Source organism: Anabrus simplex, chromosome 10 (genome assembly GCF_040414725.1).
Source record: "Anabrus simplex isolate iqAnaSimp1 chromosome 10, ASM4041472v1, whole genome shotgun sequence".
Taxonomy (NCBI): domain Eukaryota; kingdom Metazoa; phylum Arthropoda; class Insecta; order Orthoptera; family Tettigoniidae; genus Anabrus; species Anabrus simplex.
In genome coordinates this window covers 19,615,654-19,632,189 of record NC_090274.1, presented here as the reverse complement: position 1 = coordinate 19,632,189, position 16,536 = coordinate 19,615,654, and the positions used below count along the sequence as shown (strand labels likewise).

The 16,536-nt window shown below is 40.4% G+C and overlaps 1 protein-coding gene across 4 annotated transcripts in view; it reads left to right on the top strand.

Moving 5' to 3' along the window:
* The window catches only part of HPS4 (Hermansky-Pudlak syndrome 4 protein), a 69,784-nt gene extending 58,738 nt beyond the window's left edge, over positions 1-11,046 (top strand). For 2 of the 4 annotated variants that reach the window (XM_067154845.2, XM_067154844.2), the window contains one exon: positions 10,840-11,046. In XM_067154845.2, coding sequence (XP_067010946.2) covers positions 10,840-10,904 — 65 coding nt within the window. In that variant the 3' untranslated portion in view covers positions 10,905-11,046. The remainder of the gene's footprint in view (positions 1-10,839) is intronic. The other 2 variants (XM_067154847.2, XM_067154848.2) reach the window with 1 other exon arrangement.
* The last annotated feature ends 5,490 nt before the right edge of the window (positions 11,047-16,536 follow it).

Here is a 16,536-nt window from a genome sequence, read left to right as displayed (position 1 = left end):
TGGAGACATGCCGAAGGCAAAGGTGATAGATTTAGCTAAAATGATGAGGATCACTGCTAATTTCTAGGCTTTATCAGGATGGTTGCAAGGATTTAAAGATCGTCATGGAATCGCAGAGAGAATAATTTGCAGTGGCTCAAAAGCCATGGACGACATCACGGTGCAACACTGGAAAGAAGAGGTTCTGCCGGGTATCGTAAGCAATTATCAGCCTCCAAACATCTACAGTTGTGATGAGACTAGCCTATTCTACAATCTCCTTCCTAACAAAACATTAACTGAAAAAGGTGACTCATGCCACTGAGGGAAGAAAAATAAAATTTGTGTAACAGTACTTCTCACCACCAATGCAGATGGATTGACAGACTTCCTCCACTTGTGGTAGGAAAACCAAAGAATCCGAGGTGTTTTAAGGGTGCAAAAACAAAACCTACGGAATATGAATCCAACATAAATTCCTGGATGACTGTGCTTCTAATGGAACAGTGATTGAAAAAACTGTACATTAAAATGAAAAAGAAACAGAAGAAGATCCTTCTTCTTATGGATCGATGTGCAGCACATCCACCTCAAATCGTTCTGGAGAATGTCAGAGTGGAATTTTTCCCTCCTAACTGTACCAGTGTTCTACAACCACTTGATTTAGGCATCCATTCGGAATTGCTAGGCGGACAGTAATTCCATTGTGGAGATTTATCTCCCATATGCAGTTATCAGACTGTGCCTCTTATAAGGGCTTCTGATAAGTTCACCTGCATACACCCCAGCGTCAGTGGGTAGGGTCTGACACATCCCACTCTGATGAGTCTAGTGTCAGACCTAAGACGAAACGCTGGTTAATAGAGCAAACGCCGGAAAAGCCTTACATCTGATATGTTTTTAACACAGTGATGCAGGAAATGAACCTCTCTCCATTAATTTGCTACAAAGCATGGACTTTCTTTCAGCTGCCTGTCGTCCTCCACAATCAGCAACTGTTTCCGCAAAGCTGGTGTCTTACTAGAAGAGACTGCAACTAATGATGATTATGGGAACGAAGTTTTGTCTGGCAATGAGCTAATGCTACCGGAGGGTGTAGAAGTTGATACTTTGTGCATTTTGATGGTAATGGATGGAGATAACTACTTGAATCTTGAAACACCTGAACTGAATGAAGTGTTAAGTGCAATCAGTGTGTGTGGGTGTTACATTGGTGCAAAAAGTTGTAGTGGAAATGCTTTGAATTCATTACTAAGTTTGCAAAGGTTTATACTCTTAATGCAAGAAAAGTGAAACAAGCCAAACTGTCTGATTTCTTTAAAGCTGGACCAAGTTCAAAATAATATTTTCTGTCTTAATGTATTTATTATTTGCAAGGATTTACACAAGTATGTCTATTCCATTGGTTTTTCAGTAAATATGTGATTCATTGTGTAAGTCTGATTTCTACGTAATGCTGAGTTACAAGTAGTTTTTTCTCTTCCCCTTGATATACGTATAAGTCAGGTTCAACTGTATTGTGTAACTGTACCTTTACACCAGATTTTCCTCCTGAAACAGTTGCAAAGCAATTACTGGTGTTGTCTGGTTTCTTGGGGCAAGATGCAGACAGGAAAGGATTCTTCCTCCATGAAATGAAATGAAATGGCGTATGGCTTTTAGTGCCGGGAGTGTTTGAGGACAAGTTCGGCTCGCCAGGTGCAGGTCTTTTGATTTGACTCCCGTAGGCGACCTGCGTGTCGTAATGAGGATGAAATGATGAAGACGACACATACACCCAGCCCCCGTGCCAGCGAAATTAACCAATGATGGTTAAAATTCCCGACCCTGCCGGGAATCGAACCCGGGACCCCTGTGGCCAAAGGCCAGCACGCTAACCATTTAGCCATGGAGCCGGACTCTTCCTCCATATGTTCAGCTATCTCTGCAGTTTAGAACACCATGCAATAGCTATGCCATAGACAAGGCGTGTAAACATGATGTAGGTGCCTCCAAGTGTCCGGAAAGGACACTCAACTCAACAGTAAGTGTATTAGTTACTGTCTTGTATCTCATGGTGATTATATTTTTTAAGAGGTAGTCAGATTGGGCGACCATCCTCTCGCAGTACTAACCAGAGGAAAAATGGAATAATAATAATAATAATAATAATAATAATACTTAATTTCTGTATCCCAGTCAGAATATGGCCTTGTACAGGATGTACCTCACCAAGTCTCCCACAGACTAGAAGATGTAGTTGGTCCTGGCGATGGTTTTTCCTGCCGAAAGTAGTTTCCACTTTGCATCTTGAAACACCAGATGGTGTAACGGAGGTCTCCTCTCGGGGCTAGTTCTTCCCTTCCCTGAATTTCTGGATGATTCAGCTTCTCCTTCCTTGTGAATGATTTCTTGAGATCTTTGAACAGCCGGGGATCTAGTGAAAACTTCTTGTGGCATTTAGCTGGATGATGTCCATACAGAGGGTGGCATGGATCTTCCGTATGCTTTTTGTGCTCAGCAGCCATTAGTGTCTCCCTCCACACACAAAAGCGCTGTGATTCTGAACAGAAGTTTGTTTCATTGAATGGAAAGGAAAGGCATGCTCCTTGCAAACATAATACCATCAAAGTCAGAAGAGAACAAAAGTTGACACAGGAAGACTGGCACAAGATACAGCTCCAGACCCTATGGTCACCATCTCATGCTCTAAAACCTCAAGGAGTCCCACTTTTAGGTGACTCTTACAACTGGCAGGGGGTGAAGATGTGTGATGGCTACGAAAAACAAACACTAAGGGGTTCTGAGGCTAGAGAGAAAGACAACACCAGAGACCTGTTCTTGGGTAACAAGGTCGAATTTTCAACGAGAATCTTGACAAAGCTTTCAGCTTAGGAGGATGCAGCAATTGGAAGCTATTTTGATTACAATGCGGTCGTGAACATTCAATATTCATTGACTCGGCTCACAACGGGCGACTTGCATGCACTCTGCAGTGTGTTGGCAGTAGTGCCAGACCTGTAGCTTAAATCCTTTCCAACAGAACAAAGATGACCTAGACCACCATAGCTGAATTAGTAGAGCAACAGATGCTGGTGTCTGGTTGGCCATTTTTGTTCTGAACTTTACACACCTTCAACACATACTGTATGTTCGTAACACCATCTAATAGGTTGAAAGTCTATTTCGGTTACAATGCGGTTGTGAAAATTCACTGCTCTAAAAGCTTTATTCTTTTTCCCAACTGCCATAGTTTCATTCTAAACCATGTAAAAACATCACAAGACGCCTGTTGGAAACAAACAAACAAACAAACAAACAAATGAACAAGTGATTTGCTTTTGCTTGTTCCTTTCCATTACTTCGCGATAGACTTTTTTCCTCCTGTGTTGGTCCTCTCTTCCTGTTCTTTCATCACCTGTTTTCATCTTTACCATGTGACTTTCCTTTTCCTGTTTTATCTAATCCTACACTTCCTACATTAATACTGAACATCAGTCAAGATGGTCCCTCAATGAGAGTTGAAACCCACCCTCATGATAAAGCTGGAAAACAAGAATGAGCTCATCGGGTCTGAGAAGAGATCAGTGTAGAAAATCTGGAGAGGAGAGAGACAAGACAGCAATCAATGAAGAAGTGGAGATTGTCTTTGCCCTTTCGTTTTTTCTTTCTATTCCCCCCTTTTCCTGTACTGACATGTAATTGTGTTTTTCCTATTCTGTGTTTTGTTTTGATGTTACTGTATTTCTATCCATGACTAAAAAAAAAACCCTTCCTGATGTCACACACAATCTTACTTCTCCAGACAGTAATGCATAACCAACAAAGTTGAGATAGTGAGGCTCTGCTGTGAACCGCATGCTCTCCAGATGTATCATCCTTGTTCTAGGGCTGCAGGTGATTGCTAAACGTAATAATTTGCGGATGTTACCTTGAACCCATCATTGTTGTGTGTTATGGGTTCCTCAACAAATCCACAAGTAGAGATGAGCTTAAATGACATTTCAGAATATTTGTGAATTTTATCTGTGATTCAGTCACAGGAAGCATATGATTATCGCCACGATCACTCTTTGGTCGCAGGAGCCAGTATTGAAATACTTCTAGTTGATATGATGACAATGTCGGGTAGTATTTTTCAGAAGATTCGGGACATAAGAAACGGGTAAAATAATATTCAAATTTATAATTTGAAGTTTCGATAATGCACAGAGAAAAGGTTGTTAACCTGATGCACGCTAAATTAACAGGCGGAATGTGATTAACAATTATTTACAGTACTTAATGTAGGTTTAAAAATAAAATGACTAAAAAGAATAAATTTATGAACTTAATACAAAGATTCCTCCCTTATACAGGGTTCTTCAGCAAAGTTGTTCATCTCAAATAACTGTGAACAGTTAAAGATATTGACATTTTGTTTTCACTTTCAGTAATTATGATCAAATGTATGATTTAACCCCTTTAATATCGCTGTAGGTAACTGGTAAATGAAAAACGGCCGGGCTGAATGGCTCAGACGGTTGAGGCGCTGACCTTCTGACCCCAACTTGGCAGGTTCGATCCTGGCTTAGTCCGGTGGTATTTGAAGGTGCTCAAATACGACAGCCTCGTGTCGGTAGATTTACTGGCACGTAAAAGAACTCCTGCGGGACTAAATTCCGGCACCTTGGCGTCTCCGAAAACCGTAAAAGTAGTTAGTGAGACGTAACGCAAATAGCATTATTATTATTAAATGAAAAACAGATATAGACCTTGACCTACAGCAGATAACATAGCCCTGTGAACGTGATCCAAGTACACAACTTGAACGGTATTTTGTCACAGATCCTACCATGACAGCGTATCTGAATATCAGTGACAAAGTAACAGGCTGTGATTTATCGACCATCTCTATCCCTTCTCAGTGAACATGGTCTGCATGGCAGACTTGGGTGTTGCATGTGACAAACTGGAACATTGGGCAGTATTATTTTATCATTGTTATACTGTATTCTTGCAATACAATTTAGTTTCCATAAGGTAGCTGTATTGTCAGAGTCTTTTTATGTTGACAGTCTTGAATCAAAAGGACCGACCAATGTTTTTGGCACATTTCTTCTCTTTTTAAAGATCTTCCCCCAATTAGTTACTGATAAAAATAACAGAAATAGGGAAGTTCTCTGTGGCAGCTGCATATTTTGTACGTGAAATTACTGTGTATGCATTTAATGCAGAGGGGACTGATAGTTGTGTGGTGCGATTGATGTAACCTTTAGATTGCTGCATTTGCGAACCCGGAGGATGACTGCTGCTCTGCTGCACGTATATTATTATGAGATACATACGTCCATTTATAAATACGCAATTTTGATGACGGAAAGCATTAAAGCTTCGTGGACGTGTGTGGCTGCCTCTGCAATAGATTTAAGGCTTTTTTTATGATTATCTTCAGATTCATTCATGAGAAGCTTTTAATAGCTGTGAAATGTATAGTACACAAGTTGGTAGCGAGATCTGCAGCAGGGATGAGTAAATTATGTCATCCGCCAGCAAAGAACGTCGCATTTGGCACACACATACTTCCTTTTTTATCTCTACACCCACTTTGGAATGGACTAAAACTTCACTAAACCCTCTTCAATAATTATAGAATGTGTCATATGGGAAACTGTTTCTGAGTGGTTGTTTTCATGAAGTAAAAATATTTTGGTCTAGCACAAGTGGTATTTAACACAGTCGAATTTTCCACAGAGCACAGCGTATTGAGTGGGTGGGATAATGCAACAAAATAGCAGCCGCTTGGTTTGACAATTCCAGAGTACGCTCTCAAGGCCAGTACACTTCCCGTTCTCGATAATCGGTATTTGTGCCTCCATATCGTTCCGCTCAAAGAGGTCTAGGTGTGTTCCTTTTCCCTCCATTTGCAAGAACAGCATCATATCAAAGTGGATTCTTTATTCGTTCTGCTCGACTGTGGAATGAACTCCCACCACAGATAAAAGAACTAACTGCAGAAAAATTTTGTAAAGATGTAAAAAGTATGTATATATAACAAAACCTTCTGTACATAACATAATTTTTCTATTGTGTGAATGTTCAGTATGAGTGGGAGGACGGATGAAAATTTATGGGATCCCGAGTGAGTGAGATTGTATGTGGGTATGAGTGAGCCAGTCTAGCTAAGGTATATGTGGGGATCAGAGAGAGAGAGAGAGAGATATGGTGGCACTTTCGAGTATGCGGGGCTATGCCCTTTCTCCATTCACCATCCTTAATTTGTACCTACAATTAGTGGAAAATAAATAATAATAATAATAATAATAATAATAATAATAATAATAACAACAACATATGTGGAACAGTAGAGGAACTGTAAGGGAATGCCTAAATTTACAAAGAGGCTACAACTGGGGCAAATTAAACTAGAAAACATGTTGGTCATGAGATCGCAGCATACAAATGACAGAAATGACCAGATTGTATTCTTCAGTATATTGAAAGTGGGCTAAATCCATAGAAAGTACCGATGTCAGGTAATTGGAAAAAGGCGAGGAAGAAGTGGGAGTTTGATATGATGAGCCCTTATGCAGAACACTCTATTGAACTGGAACTGTCAAACAAAAGGTTTCACTTGCTGATTTTCAGCTCAAACTCTTAAGAGAAATTTACCCCAAACCTATAAGCGAGCGAGTGACAAATTGCCACCTACTCCTCAGAAGAAATTTTCTGCAAGATATTGCCATGTGTGTTCAAACACTACACTAAAGAAAGGAGGGAAAGAAAGTATTATCCGCAAAACTTTTAATGATACTTCCCTAGTACTGAATCGGTAGACCTCGGTTATCTTCCAGATTCATATTGGCAACCTTTGACACAAAAACTATGAATCGATTATGCATCGCCGTGAGACATCTGGCAGTGTAATTGCAACACTTTACGTACTGTTGTTGTTTACACAACAAAGCCAAAATATTAGGATTGAACATGAGTGAGGAAAATATTAAGGGAGACATTTCAGCAGCTAACTTACGACGACTGACCGTCGAGGCATTCCATTCAGTATCTGCTGCAGATTGAGAGGGGCATTGCAGAAAGGTGAAAGAACTGGAAGAGGAATACTGGAGGCACGACGGTGTCATAAAAATAGCCATGGACAAGATTGTAATCAATGGTACTGCAGATAGCAGTGACGATTGTGAAAATGATATTTCTGAGAATTCATGCTAGGAGCAAGATTCACATCGATAAATGTTATATAATGTTATATAATGTGTGTGTCACAGTTGTTGGCTTAAGATAATAAAGGTTTAGAAAATTCATTATCGATCTATCATACTATCGATTCAATTCAGATTTTATTTCCAATCAGTTGGCAGTATTGCTGGAACCAGGGTAGCACCCTCCTTACTCCTCACCCCCGTAAAACAAAGTACATATCACTAAAAGTTTTGCAGATAATATATGTGTGCCAAATGTAACTTTGACATCTTTGTACACCCTTGCTTTGGAAACTTGTAAGATATTGAAGGGGTGGAACTTATTTTGCATGCATGAACACTTGCAAAGAATACATTAATTTTGAAATATGTAGGCTACTTACCCTTTTTCAGTTTCAGTTTTTCATTTTCACAATCGTCACTGCTATCTGCAGTACCATTGATTACAATCTTGTCCATGGCTATTTTCATGACACCGTCGTGCCTCCAGTATTCCTCTTCCAGTTCAAGTTGGATAGGAATTTTTAAATGTGTTTCTATCTGCAAAATTGTGATAAATTTGTATTTATTTTGGACAACATTGAAGTAGTGATGACTAGAATAATATAAGATGGTCTCCTTGTTGACTTGGTATGATGGTCAACCTTAGTGTACTTCCATAGGTAGTGCAGTAAGAAAGCAAGATCCTCTCTGGTGTTATTCTAAGACTTCATTTAGGTCAGCAGGGTTTGAGCGATTTTGCTAGACAGACCTTATTTCAGCTGTGAAAGCATCCTTTTCTAACTCTTATCAGACTATCCAACTCTTTGATGAATGAGGGAAGGGTCATGAACTTGAAAATATACCTTTTTTTTTCTTTCCCCCCCCCCCCCTCCTTTCTTAAGTGGTTTAACGTTGCACCAGCACAAGGTTTTCAGCGACGCAAGGACGGTAAAGGGCCTTAATTAAGGTATAGCTCCAGCATTTGCCTGATGTGAAAATTCCAAACCATGGAAAACCATCTTCAGGGCTGCTGATTTGGGATTCGAACCCAGCATCTGCCGAATCCAAGCTCACAGCTACACGACCCCAACTTTACGGCCAACTCGCTTGGTGTTTGAAAATGGACGCTTTTGAGGGAAGGACGGTGATAGCCCAGCAACGCAAACACTGGCTTTTCACTAAGTTGGCCAAGGTTTGGATTCCTGTAGTTCAGAAAGTATTAGGGAAAATTTTTAATTTTCTGCTCTGAAGAAGTTTCTAATATTGATCAGTAGATTCAGCCTGGTCATAGAAGACTACTCTGACTCAGGATGCCACAAGTTACAGCATCAATAAAAATCTAGGCCATTGTAGGATTATGTTAGTGTGTCTGTAATAAAAGTAGGAAATGTGTCTGTAATTGAATACAATATTGGTCTCCTTTTGGCGCAATGCTGTCGGTGTGGAGTAATGTGTTATGAGGTTGTACTTGACTGTTCCAGTATCCATGTTTAGGAATTCCCCACATTCAGGGATATGCTTGAGTATCTTGATGTTCTAGGTAACATGCATGGATATTGGAACTGATTGGAGCCTATATGTATGATATATTTGAACAAAGCATGATAATCGGTTTATATTTGTTGGGTATTGCATCACCTAGTTTAGAAATAAGCATGTAAGAGATTTTGTATTTTGTGTATTAGACCTTTGAGACCTGTTCTTCACAGCGCAGGTTTCAGAAATGTGACATTGGTAGGTGGTATTATGTTACACATGTAGACAAGTCTACTCTGTTATAGGGTAAAGTATACAATTGTTAAGGTGAATGGGCTATAATAAAGATTATTTCAAACTGAACACTTGGCTGTAGCTGCCTGCTGCACCAATTTTTCAGTTACTTATTCCTGATATTCTTTGTACACAAGGCAAGAATTGTCCTCACTGTAGTACATTTCATTCTAATGACAGAGAGATACAGACTTGGTTAGAAGTGGACTACCACCTAGTTCGTTGGTAGTTCAGTTAGTGAGTCACTCTGGCTGTACTCCCTGTCCTCGCAAGCCGCCTCAATAGTCTAATGGTTAGTGCTATTAACTGCCATCCTTGGCGGCCCATGTCCTATTCCTGATACTGTCAGAATTTTAAGATTGGCAGAAGTGCTGGTGTGAGGTTCAATAGGTACATGCAGCTCACTTCCATTGGAGTTGTACCTGAAAAGAGTTGCTCCACCCCAGGATGAGGACACAAATTTATATTTTGCCATGAAAGCACAGATTTACCAACATGTCCACTTCATTGTGGGTGCTCTCTCAACCCATGTTTCAAAATTACATCCATGGTCGTCAAGTCAGTCTTCACTTATTTTTTAATTTTCACTCCTAGCTTGTACTACCTGTAATTTATTGGTGGAGTTCCTTCTGTCTACACTTCCCACATCAAGACACTGCTTGCATTCAGGAAACGTGGTACACTAGAGAAAATATGAATATGAGGGTGGGGGGAGGGCTGGTTGCTTTGCGATGTATAATACTAAAACCAAAAGTCATAAGACACCTTACATTCACAACAAAATGATCAGAATCCCAAAAGAATAACAACACTGTTAGGGAGTGGTCCAAAATCTTAAGAGGGAATTTTTCGGGGGGAAAAAACAAAAACATCTGTTGTAGTGTCTTTCATCTGAGATGTCATGAGAAAACTGTATCTGAATTCTGAGATGATGTACCACATTGGTTCTCCTATGATCATTAGGGACAAAGTTATGTGCGGGTCTATGATGTGAGAATGTCTTAAGTTGCTTCGTATGGTCTTCTGACTGAATATAAATTCTGACGAATGATACGTTTGTCATTGTCATGACCATTATAACAGTGAAAGAAAATGAAATGACGTATGGCTTTTAGTGCCGGGAGTGTCCGAGGACAAGTTTGGTTCGCCAGATGCAGGTCTTTTGATTTGACACCCTTAGGCAACCTGCGCGTCATGATGAGGATGAAATGATGATGAACACGACACATACGCGCAGCCCCCGTGCCAGCGAAATTAATCAATTATTGTTAAAACTCCTGACCCTGCCGGGAATCGAACCCGGGACCCCTGTGACCAAAGGCCTGCACGCTAACCATTCAGCCATGGAGCCAACATTATAACAGTACAATTGTGGTAGACTTGGGGCAAAAAGGACAGAAGAATCATGGTATAAGAAATTTAGAAAATTACCAAATGTTTTTAAATTTTATTATATATGGTATCCCTGGAAAAAGGAAATCATATGACCGCAGCCAGAGAGTGCAAAGTTTTTAATTTGATGTGATCTAGGCTGCTTGTGCATCAACTTTAACGTTGCATTTTATTCTATGAGATGGCAGGATCTCTGTTGGGTGATCTTTTATTTAATTTTATTGAGTAAACACCAAATGGTGTGACAAATGGCCTTTTTTCTGCCATCATAGGAGGCAGACACTCTACATAACTCTTCTGAGAACTTAACATCTAAATTATAACTCCACAGAATAAGGCCATACGCTCGCTGGTACGGTATGGCCTCACTATCTAACAAGCCATGACATTGTCACGAAAAACGAGAGGGACAAACCTTCACCAGAACCCAGCCTTGTTTCCATGTTCCTACATCCACAGTTCCTGTACTCTAGGCCTATGTAACAGTTACATTGTTCTGTTGCCGATGCTCCTATTAACTTGAGTCTCTGTGTTGAAGCAGGTGGAGTACTGCAAAAGAAACGCCGCTTAAGAACTCCTGTTTACACCACGTGGTTGCTCTGAATGAAGACTGTCAAGAACTCTTCACACAACTCTTTATTCCACTGTATTTTAACAACTCATTTTTTTTTTTAATTTTCTGTTGTACTTAACAATAGAACCTGTTAGTATTATAATTGGAATAAATACCTGCATATTTTTCATATCTATTTTTTTCCTTCTTCAGCCATAATGAGGTTTGGCCTGCTTTTAAAATATTTTTCTTCCTCTCCTAATCCCTTTATCAGACTCCCTGTGGGATGGGATAATTGATCAGTCTCTTTCATTTCTGTCAACTCTTTCTCCACTTCTGTTCACCGTCCATTTCAGCATTATTCGTGGAATTCTTGTTTCTTGCATCCTTCTGACATGGCATATCATCTCTAAAGATTCTCCAGTCCTAGTCTGTCATCTGTGTTCTTTATACGATCTGTTTTTTTTTTTTCACAGAAGATATATTTCAGTTCCCTGCATTTCATCACTTTCTACTTTGGCGGTTGTTACGCTTGTTTCTGTTCCATAATATGTCAAAACTTGGATGAAATAGGTCTTGTAAAACATAGGAAACTTAGAATACGTGTACAGTTTCATTTCTGTACTGAGTTCTTGGAAAATATTTGCGTCTCAAAGTGTATACTGGACTTCGGACTTCCTCCAGTAATTTAAAAAGTATAAAAGTTAGAAAACTGTAAGAACTGAGTTGGAAAGAAAGAGGTCCAAATAGCTTTGAAGGTCTGATGGTGCAGCAGTGAGCCTACCGCCATTTCGTGCTGAAATTGAAGCTCAGAGTATGCTTTAAAATTATACTACGAGGTGTCGTTCGTTTTGTCTACATGAGATCTATCAATATCTCTAATAATCTTTGTGAGAACTCTTGACAAAGTGGGTGAAAAATTGTGAAGTAGTTGTGAACTTTGCAATATGTTTGAACTTTCTTTAAATTAAGATACTGAGGCATTTCGGTAATTTTCACAAACAAATATAAGAATAAAGAATGAGTCAAAAGGAATCTAAAATATCCGAGGCTGAGTGTAAGGTAGTGGTGGTGATTATTGTTTTAAGAGGAAGAACAACTGGGCAACCAAAGGAAGACAAGGGCTATGAAGGGCGTGAAAATGAAAGACTCCCTAGACAGCGAGTGCTCTAATACCGTCAGGTCGGAAAAGAACAAGTATTGTCCATGGGAGGTCGGATAGGATAGATGAAATTGAGGAGCCTGGAACAAGTAAGTGGAAGGAATGCCAGGACTCGGCTAAGGGGCCCCAAGAGAGCTCACATATAAGGTAAGAACGTTCAAGCAGCTGAATAAGTCTACTACTCCCATCTAAGCTCTAAGATGTCTACTAATATGATATGACAACAATCAAGAAAGCAGAACCCAGGCAACTGCGCATTCACTTATTTCTGACGGCCTCCATAATACTGTACTTGTTCATTCTCACCCTCGTCTCAAAATAACTAGGCTCGCTTATGCCTGTTCTTTTGTACGTAGAATGCTGCACTTGGGTTGGTGAAAGTTTTAAAATGGAAATAATTTCTCCCTTGTGTCACAGCATGGTAGCACACTGTGTCTGCGAGTTCTACAGGTATGCAATGCAAAAACAATTGTGTGGTGAATGTTTGAGAAAACTGTGCTGTGAAGAAATCGTGATATTTTGAAAATAAATGGCTTCAAAATTGAAAACGCATCTGCAGGGATAGAGCCGAGCATCAAAAGGCTTATCAGGAATGTCTCAAAGGCACTGGAGTGTCATCAGACAAGTTAAGCGCTACTGGAGCTCTGGCTACACACACCTACTGCCCCAGTGGGAGGAAATGTTTTGAAACTAAGAGCCTTGAAGGTGTGTAAATTTGTTTAGATTATGATCGTAGAGGGCACAAAGAACATGAAAATGCAAGAGAACAATATTTAACCCAGGGAGATCAAATAGGAAAGATAAAGTGAGGAGACTAGTAGAAGTGGAAGCAATACCACACTCTCAAGTAGACACACGCTTTTATGACTGTCAATATATTCTACTGCCCCACTCATGGGGGATGAGGCTACCCCTGGACACTGCTGGAGTACATGGGGAAGTCAGGGCGTAATATTCTCCTGCTAATCTACAAGAAAAAGCTACCTTGATTCGATTTTCTACGCCCCGAATCGCTCTTTCCACCCGCCATCGCCTTCTGCCTTTACATATCTGAACACTCCGCTCTTCATCTCAGCTGTTTGCCACGTGATTCTGACGTCAATTTGACATCACCTTCTGGAACAGTCTCTCTTCTAGATATGTTCTCATCTTTTCTCACCCAGTCTGTATAAAAGGACCACCTGATCCACTTGGAATTCAGTCTGCTTTCGACTCCGGTGTGGTGCAGTAACCTACGCTCATTGCGTGTTTTACATGCTCTTGTTTATCTCCAGACCGGCTGAACTTTATCTACAAGAACTTGGGTGAGCAAAATGGCTTTTCGTTGTTTATTTCGGGACTTCGTTCCCACAGCCCTTCAGGCTATATTTTAGAGCATTACTTTGGCTGTGTATATCAGTCTCTCTGGACATGAACTGTTCGCGAGTGCGTAGTGTTTTATTTTCTAAATCTTGTTTGTTATATCTGAATTTTGCCAGTACCAGTAAAAAGGAACTTTAAGGTCATTTATCTATGGCTATTAGCTTCATCATCTGTGAACTAGTCTTCATATTTTCTACAAACATTTCTAATAAAGTGTTGCGCTCAATTCCTCCCATCATGCACCTGGTCCCCGTCCCTTTTTCCCTCCTCCAGTTAGGGTTCTGTGTCTTGTTAGATTATTTCAGATCTCTGTGTCTTTCATTACATTTGTCTTCTTTGTAATTTAAACTTCGAATACTGTGTTTCTGGGTTATATCCCCTTTTTTCAATGTTGTAAATGTGGCTCGAATTCCTCGTTGAGAACGCTTGTTGTTGTTGTTGTTGTTGTTGTTGTTGCTCCATTTGATAATGTTATTGATCTTTTCTTACTCGCTGTTAATCTTTTCTTAAATGGTTGTCAAATCGGGTCCTCTCCCTTCTTTTGCATAATGTTGTTACTTTAAGTTCTAAAATATATGTTCTAATATAATGTTGTACTTAAGACTATTCCTTACTTATTTATTGTCCTGCACCTACTACGGAGACCTCTGAAATCCCCAGTTGCTTCTCTAATTCATGGTGTATATTATTATCAATATTTTATTACATAATCTAACTGCGACTGCCACAAGAGAAAGGAACAGGAGATGAAATTAAACATCGAGGAAATGCCACGTCTCGAGTGACGGTGAAATTATAATTGGACATTGTATTTTGCACTCAGGATCACAAGGCCCATACCTTTCTCTCCCAGCATTTCACACAAAGAAAAAACTCATCTATGCTCTCCTGTCCTGACCCATCGTGTGTGCGCTGTTGGCCTCATTCTAGCAAGTTGCTGCTCTTCGTCCTTGCCTCTTTCTGTTGCTCCTGCTGCTGTCACTGTGTTGCTTCTATTATGTGTTCCTGTCTTTCTCTTCAGGGTGTTTCAGAATGGTAGGTACAGACTGCTGGGGTGTGTACAAGCCAAACATCATCATCATCATTATCATTGTACATTTCCAGTCCACTGTCCATCCTCTGGTAACTAGATCAACCTTGATCATGTCCATCCATCAGGTTTTAGGTCTTCCTGCAGGTCTTTTCCCCTCCACCTGTCTTTCCAAATTTATTCTGGGTGTTCTTGTAGGCTCTATCCTCATCACACGCCTGTACCTCCATAGTCTGGATGGGCCGATTCGGTCTAATAGGGATGTCTTTTTTCCGGCTTCTTTCCTCACATCCTCATTTCTTAAGTTGTCCATCTTGGTCTTCTGGATGGCAGATCTAAGAAATTTCATCTCTGATGCTTGTAGTCTTGATGAATCTCTTTTTGTGAGGGTGCACACTTCAATACCATAGGTCAATATTGGTATGAAATAGCTGTTAAACATCATCAATTTGGCCGGTTTTGGAATCGTGTCATCCCATAAAAATGTTCATACTTGTTGGTAGAATTTTGATCACCGGGCTGTGGCTCAGACGGTTGAGGCGCTGGTCTTCTGACCCCAACTTGGTAGGTTCGATCCTGGCTCAGTCCGGTGGTATTTGAAGGTGCTCATACGTCTGCCTTGTGTCGGTAGATTTACTGGCACATAAAAGAACTCCTGCGGGACAAAATTCTGGCACCTCGGTGTCTCCGAAAACCGAAAAGTAGTTCATGGGACATAAAGCCAATAACATTATTAATATTAGAATTCTGATCCCTTTTGCATTCTGTTTGTAATTTCTGTCTGATCAAATTGTCACTGGAGATTACACTTCCAAGGTAAGGGAAACTATCCACACACTCTAGCTGGTGGCCTCTTAGGGTAGTTTCAGACTTGCTGGACGCCCTTCTCTGTTGACTGCCATCACCTCCGTGTTAGTCTCGCTGATGTTGAGGTTATATTCTTGGAACTGGGATTTCCATACGTTGGGTCTGGCCTGTACTCCCTCTTCTTTTTCACCCCAAATCATGATATCATTAGCAAAGGCCACTGCATTCAATTCATCTAACTTTTCCTTGACGTTCTTCATTATATTGTCTATAACATTGATGAACAGGAGTGGGGACAGTGCACTTCCTTGCTGAACTCCACTCTTGGTCTCAAATCATGATGATCGATCTTCCTCAATTTGTACAGAGCTAGTACCATCTTTGTACAACATCTGAATTTTCTTTACCAGTCCTTCAGGCACATTTCTTTTCCTCAGCCACTCCCAGATCTTATCTCTTATAACACTATCATAGGCCTTTTCTGTATCCAGGAAAACAATGACCAGGTTCTTGCCAAGTTAGTGAAGTCTTAATAAATAGGTCTAGAAAGCTACTTTTTCCGAGATATGAGGTAATCACATTTTAATGTTGTTTACACTTTGTTCCACAGTGTCTTGTATTTTTAGCAGCATTTGAATCAGTTGTTATGTTGACATTTCGGCAACACTTTGTTTATGACTTAATCACTTATTGGTTTCCTTTCCATAGGATTCCTTTTTTTCTTTGTTCCCAGTCATTTACCACCTATATTCATATTGTGTCTCTTCCCCTTTTCTGTGTTTATCTGGTTTTCTTCTTTTCCAACAATTCCCACATTTAAAATGAAGGTCTGTCAAGATGGTCCCCCAGGAGGCAGAGAGTCGTCGAAAACGCATTTCTTCTTCCCCCCACTGGTCTATCGTTGTACGTTCCTATAGTTCTATATATTTTTTGATCCGTTTGTAGTATTTGTCGGGGGCGTGATTAGCGCAGTAGCTCTCCATTTGGGTGGCCTGTTCGAAAATGCCCGGAAAAACACATGGCCAGAGCTCTAGCAATCCTAGAAATAAGTGGGATAAGTTTAAACTTGCCTAGCCCACCTGGTGGGCACAATTGTTGAACCATGTAGTCTTGATGGTCTGACTTTGCGGTTAGTCCGATCAAGCCCCATTGGTGGGAAAAAAGTCACCATCAGAATATTGGCTGGCAGGTATACCAAAAGTGTGGGTTCAATTCCAAACTTCTCCACATAGGGCGCTGTTAAAGAGCATACTCCCGTTGGTGTTACACGACAGGAGCAAGAGTAGACTATGCACCGATACTGGGTTTCACCCTCCCCCTG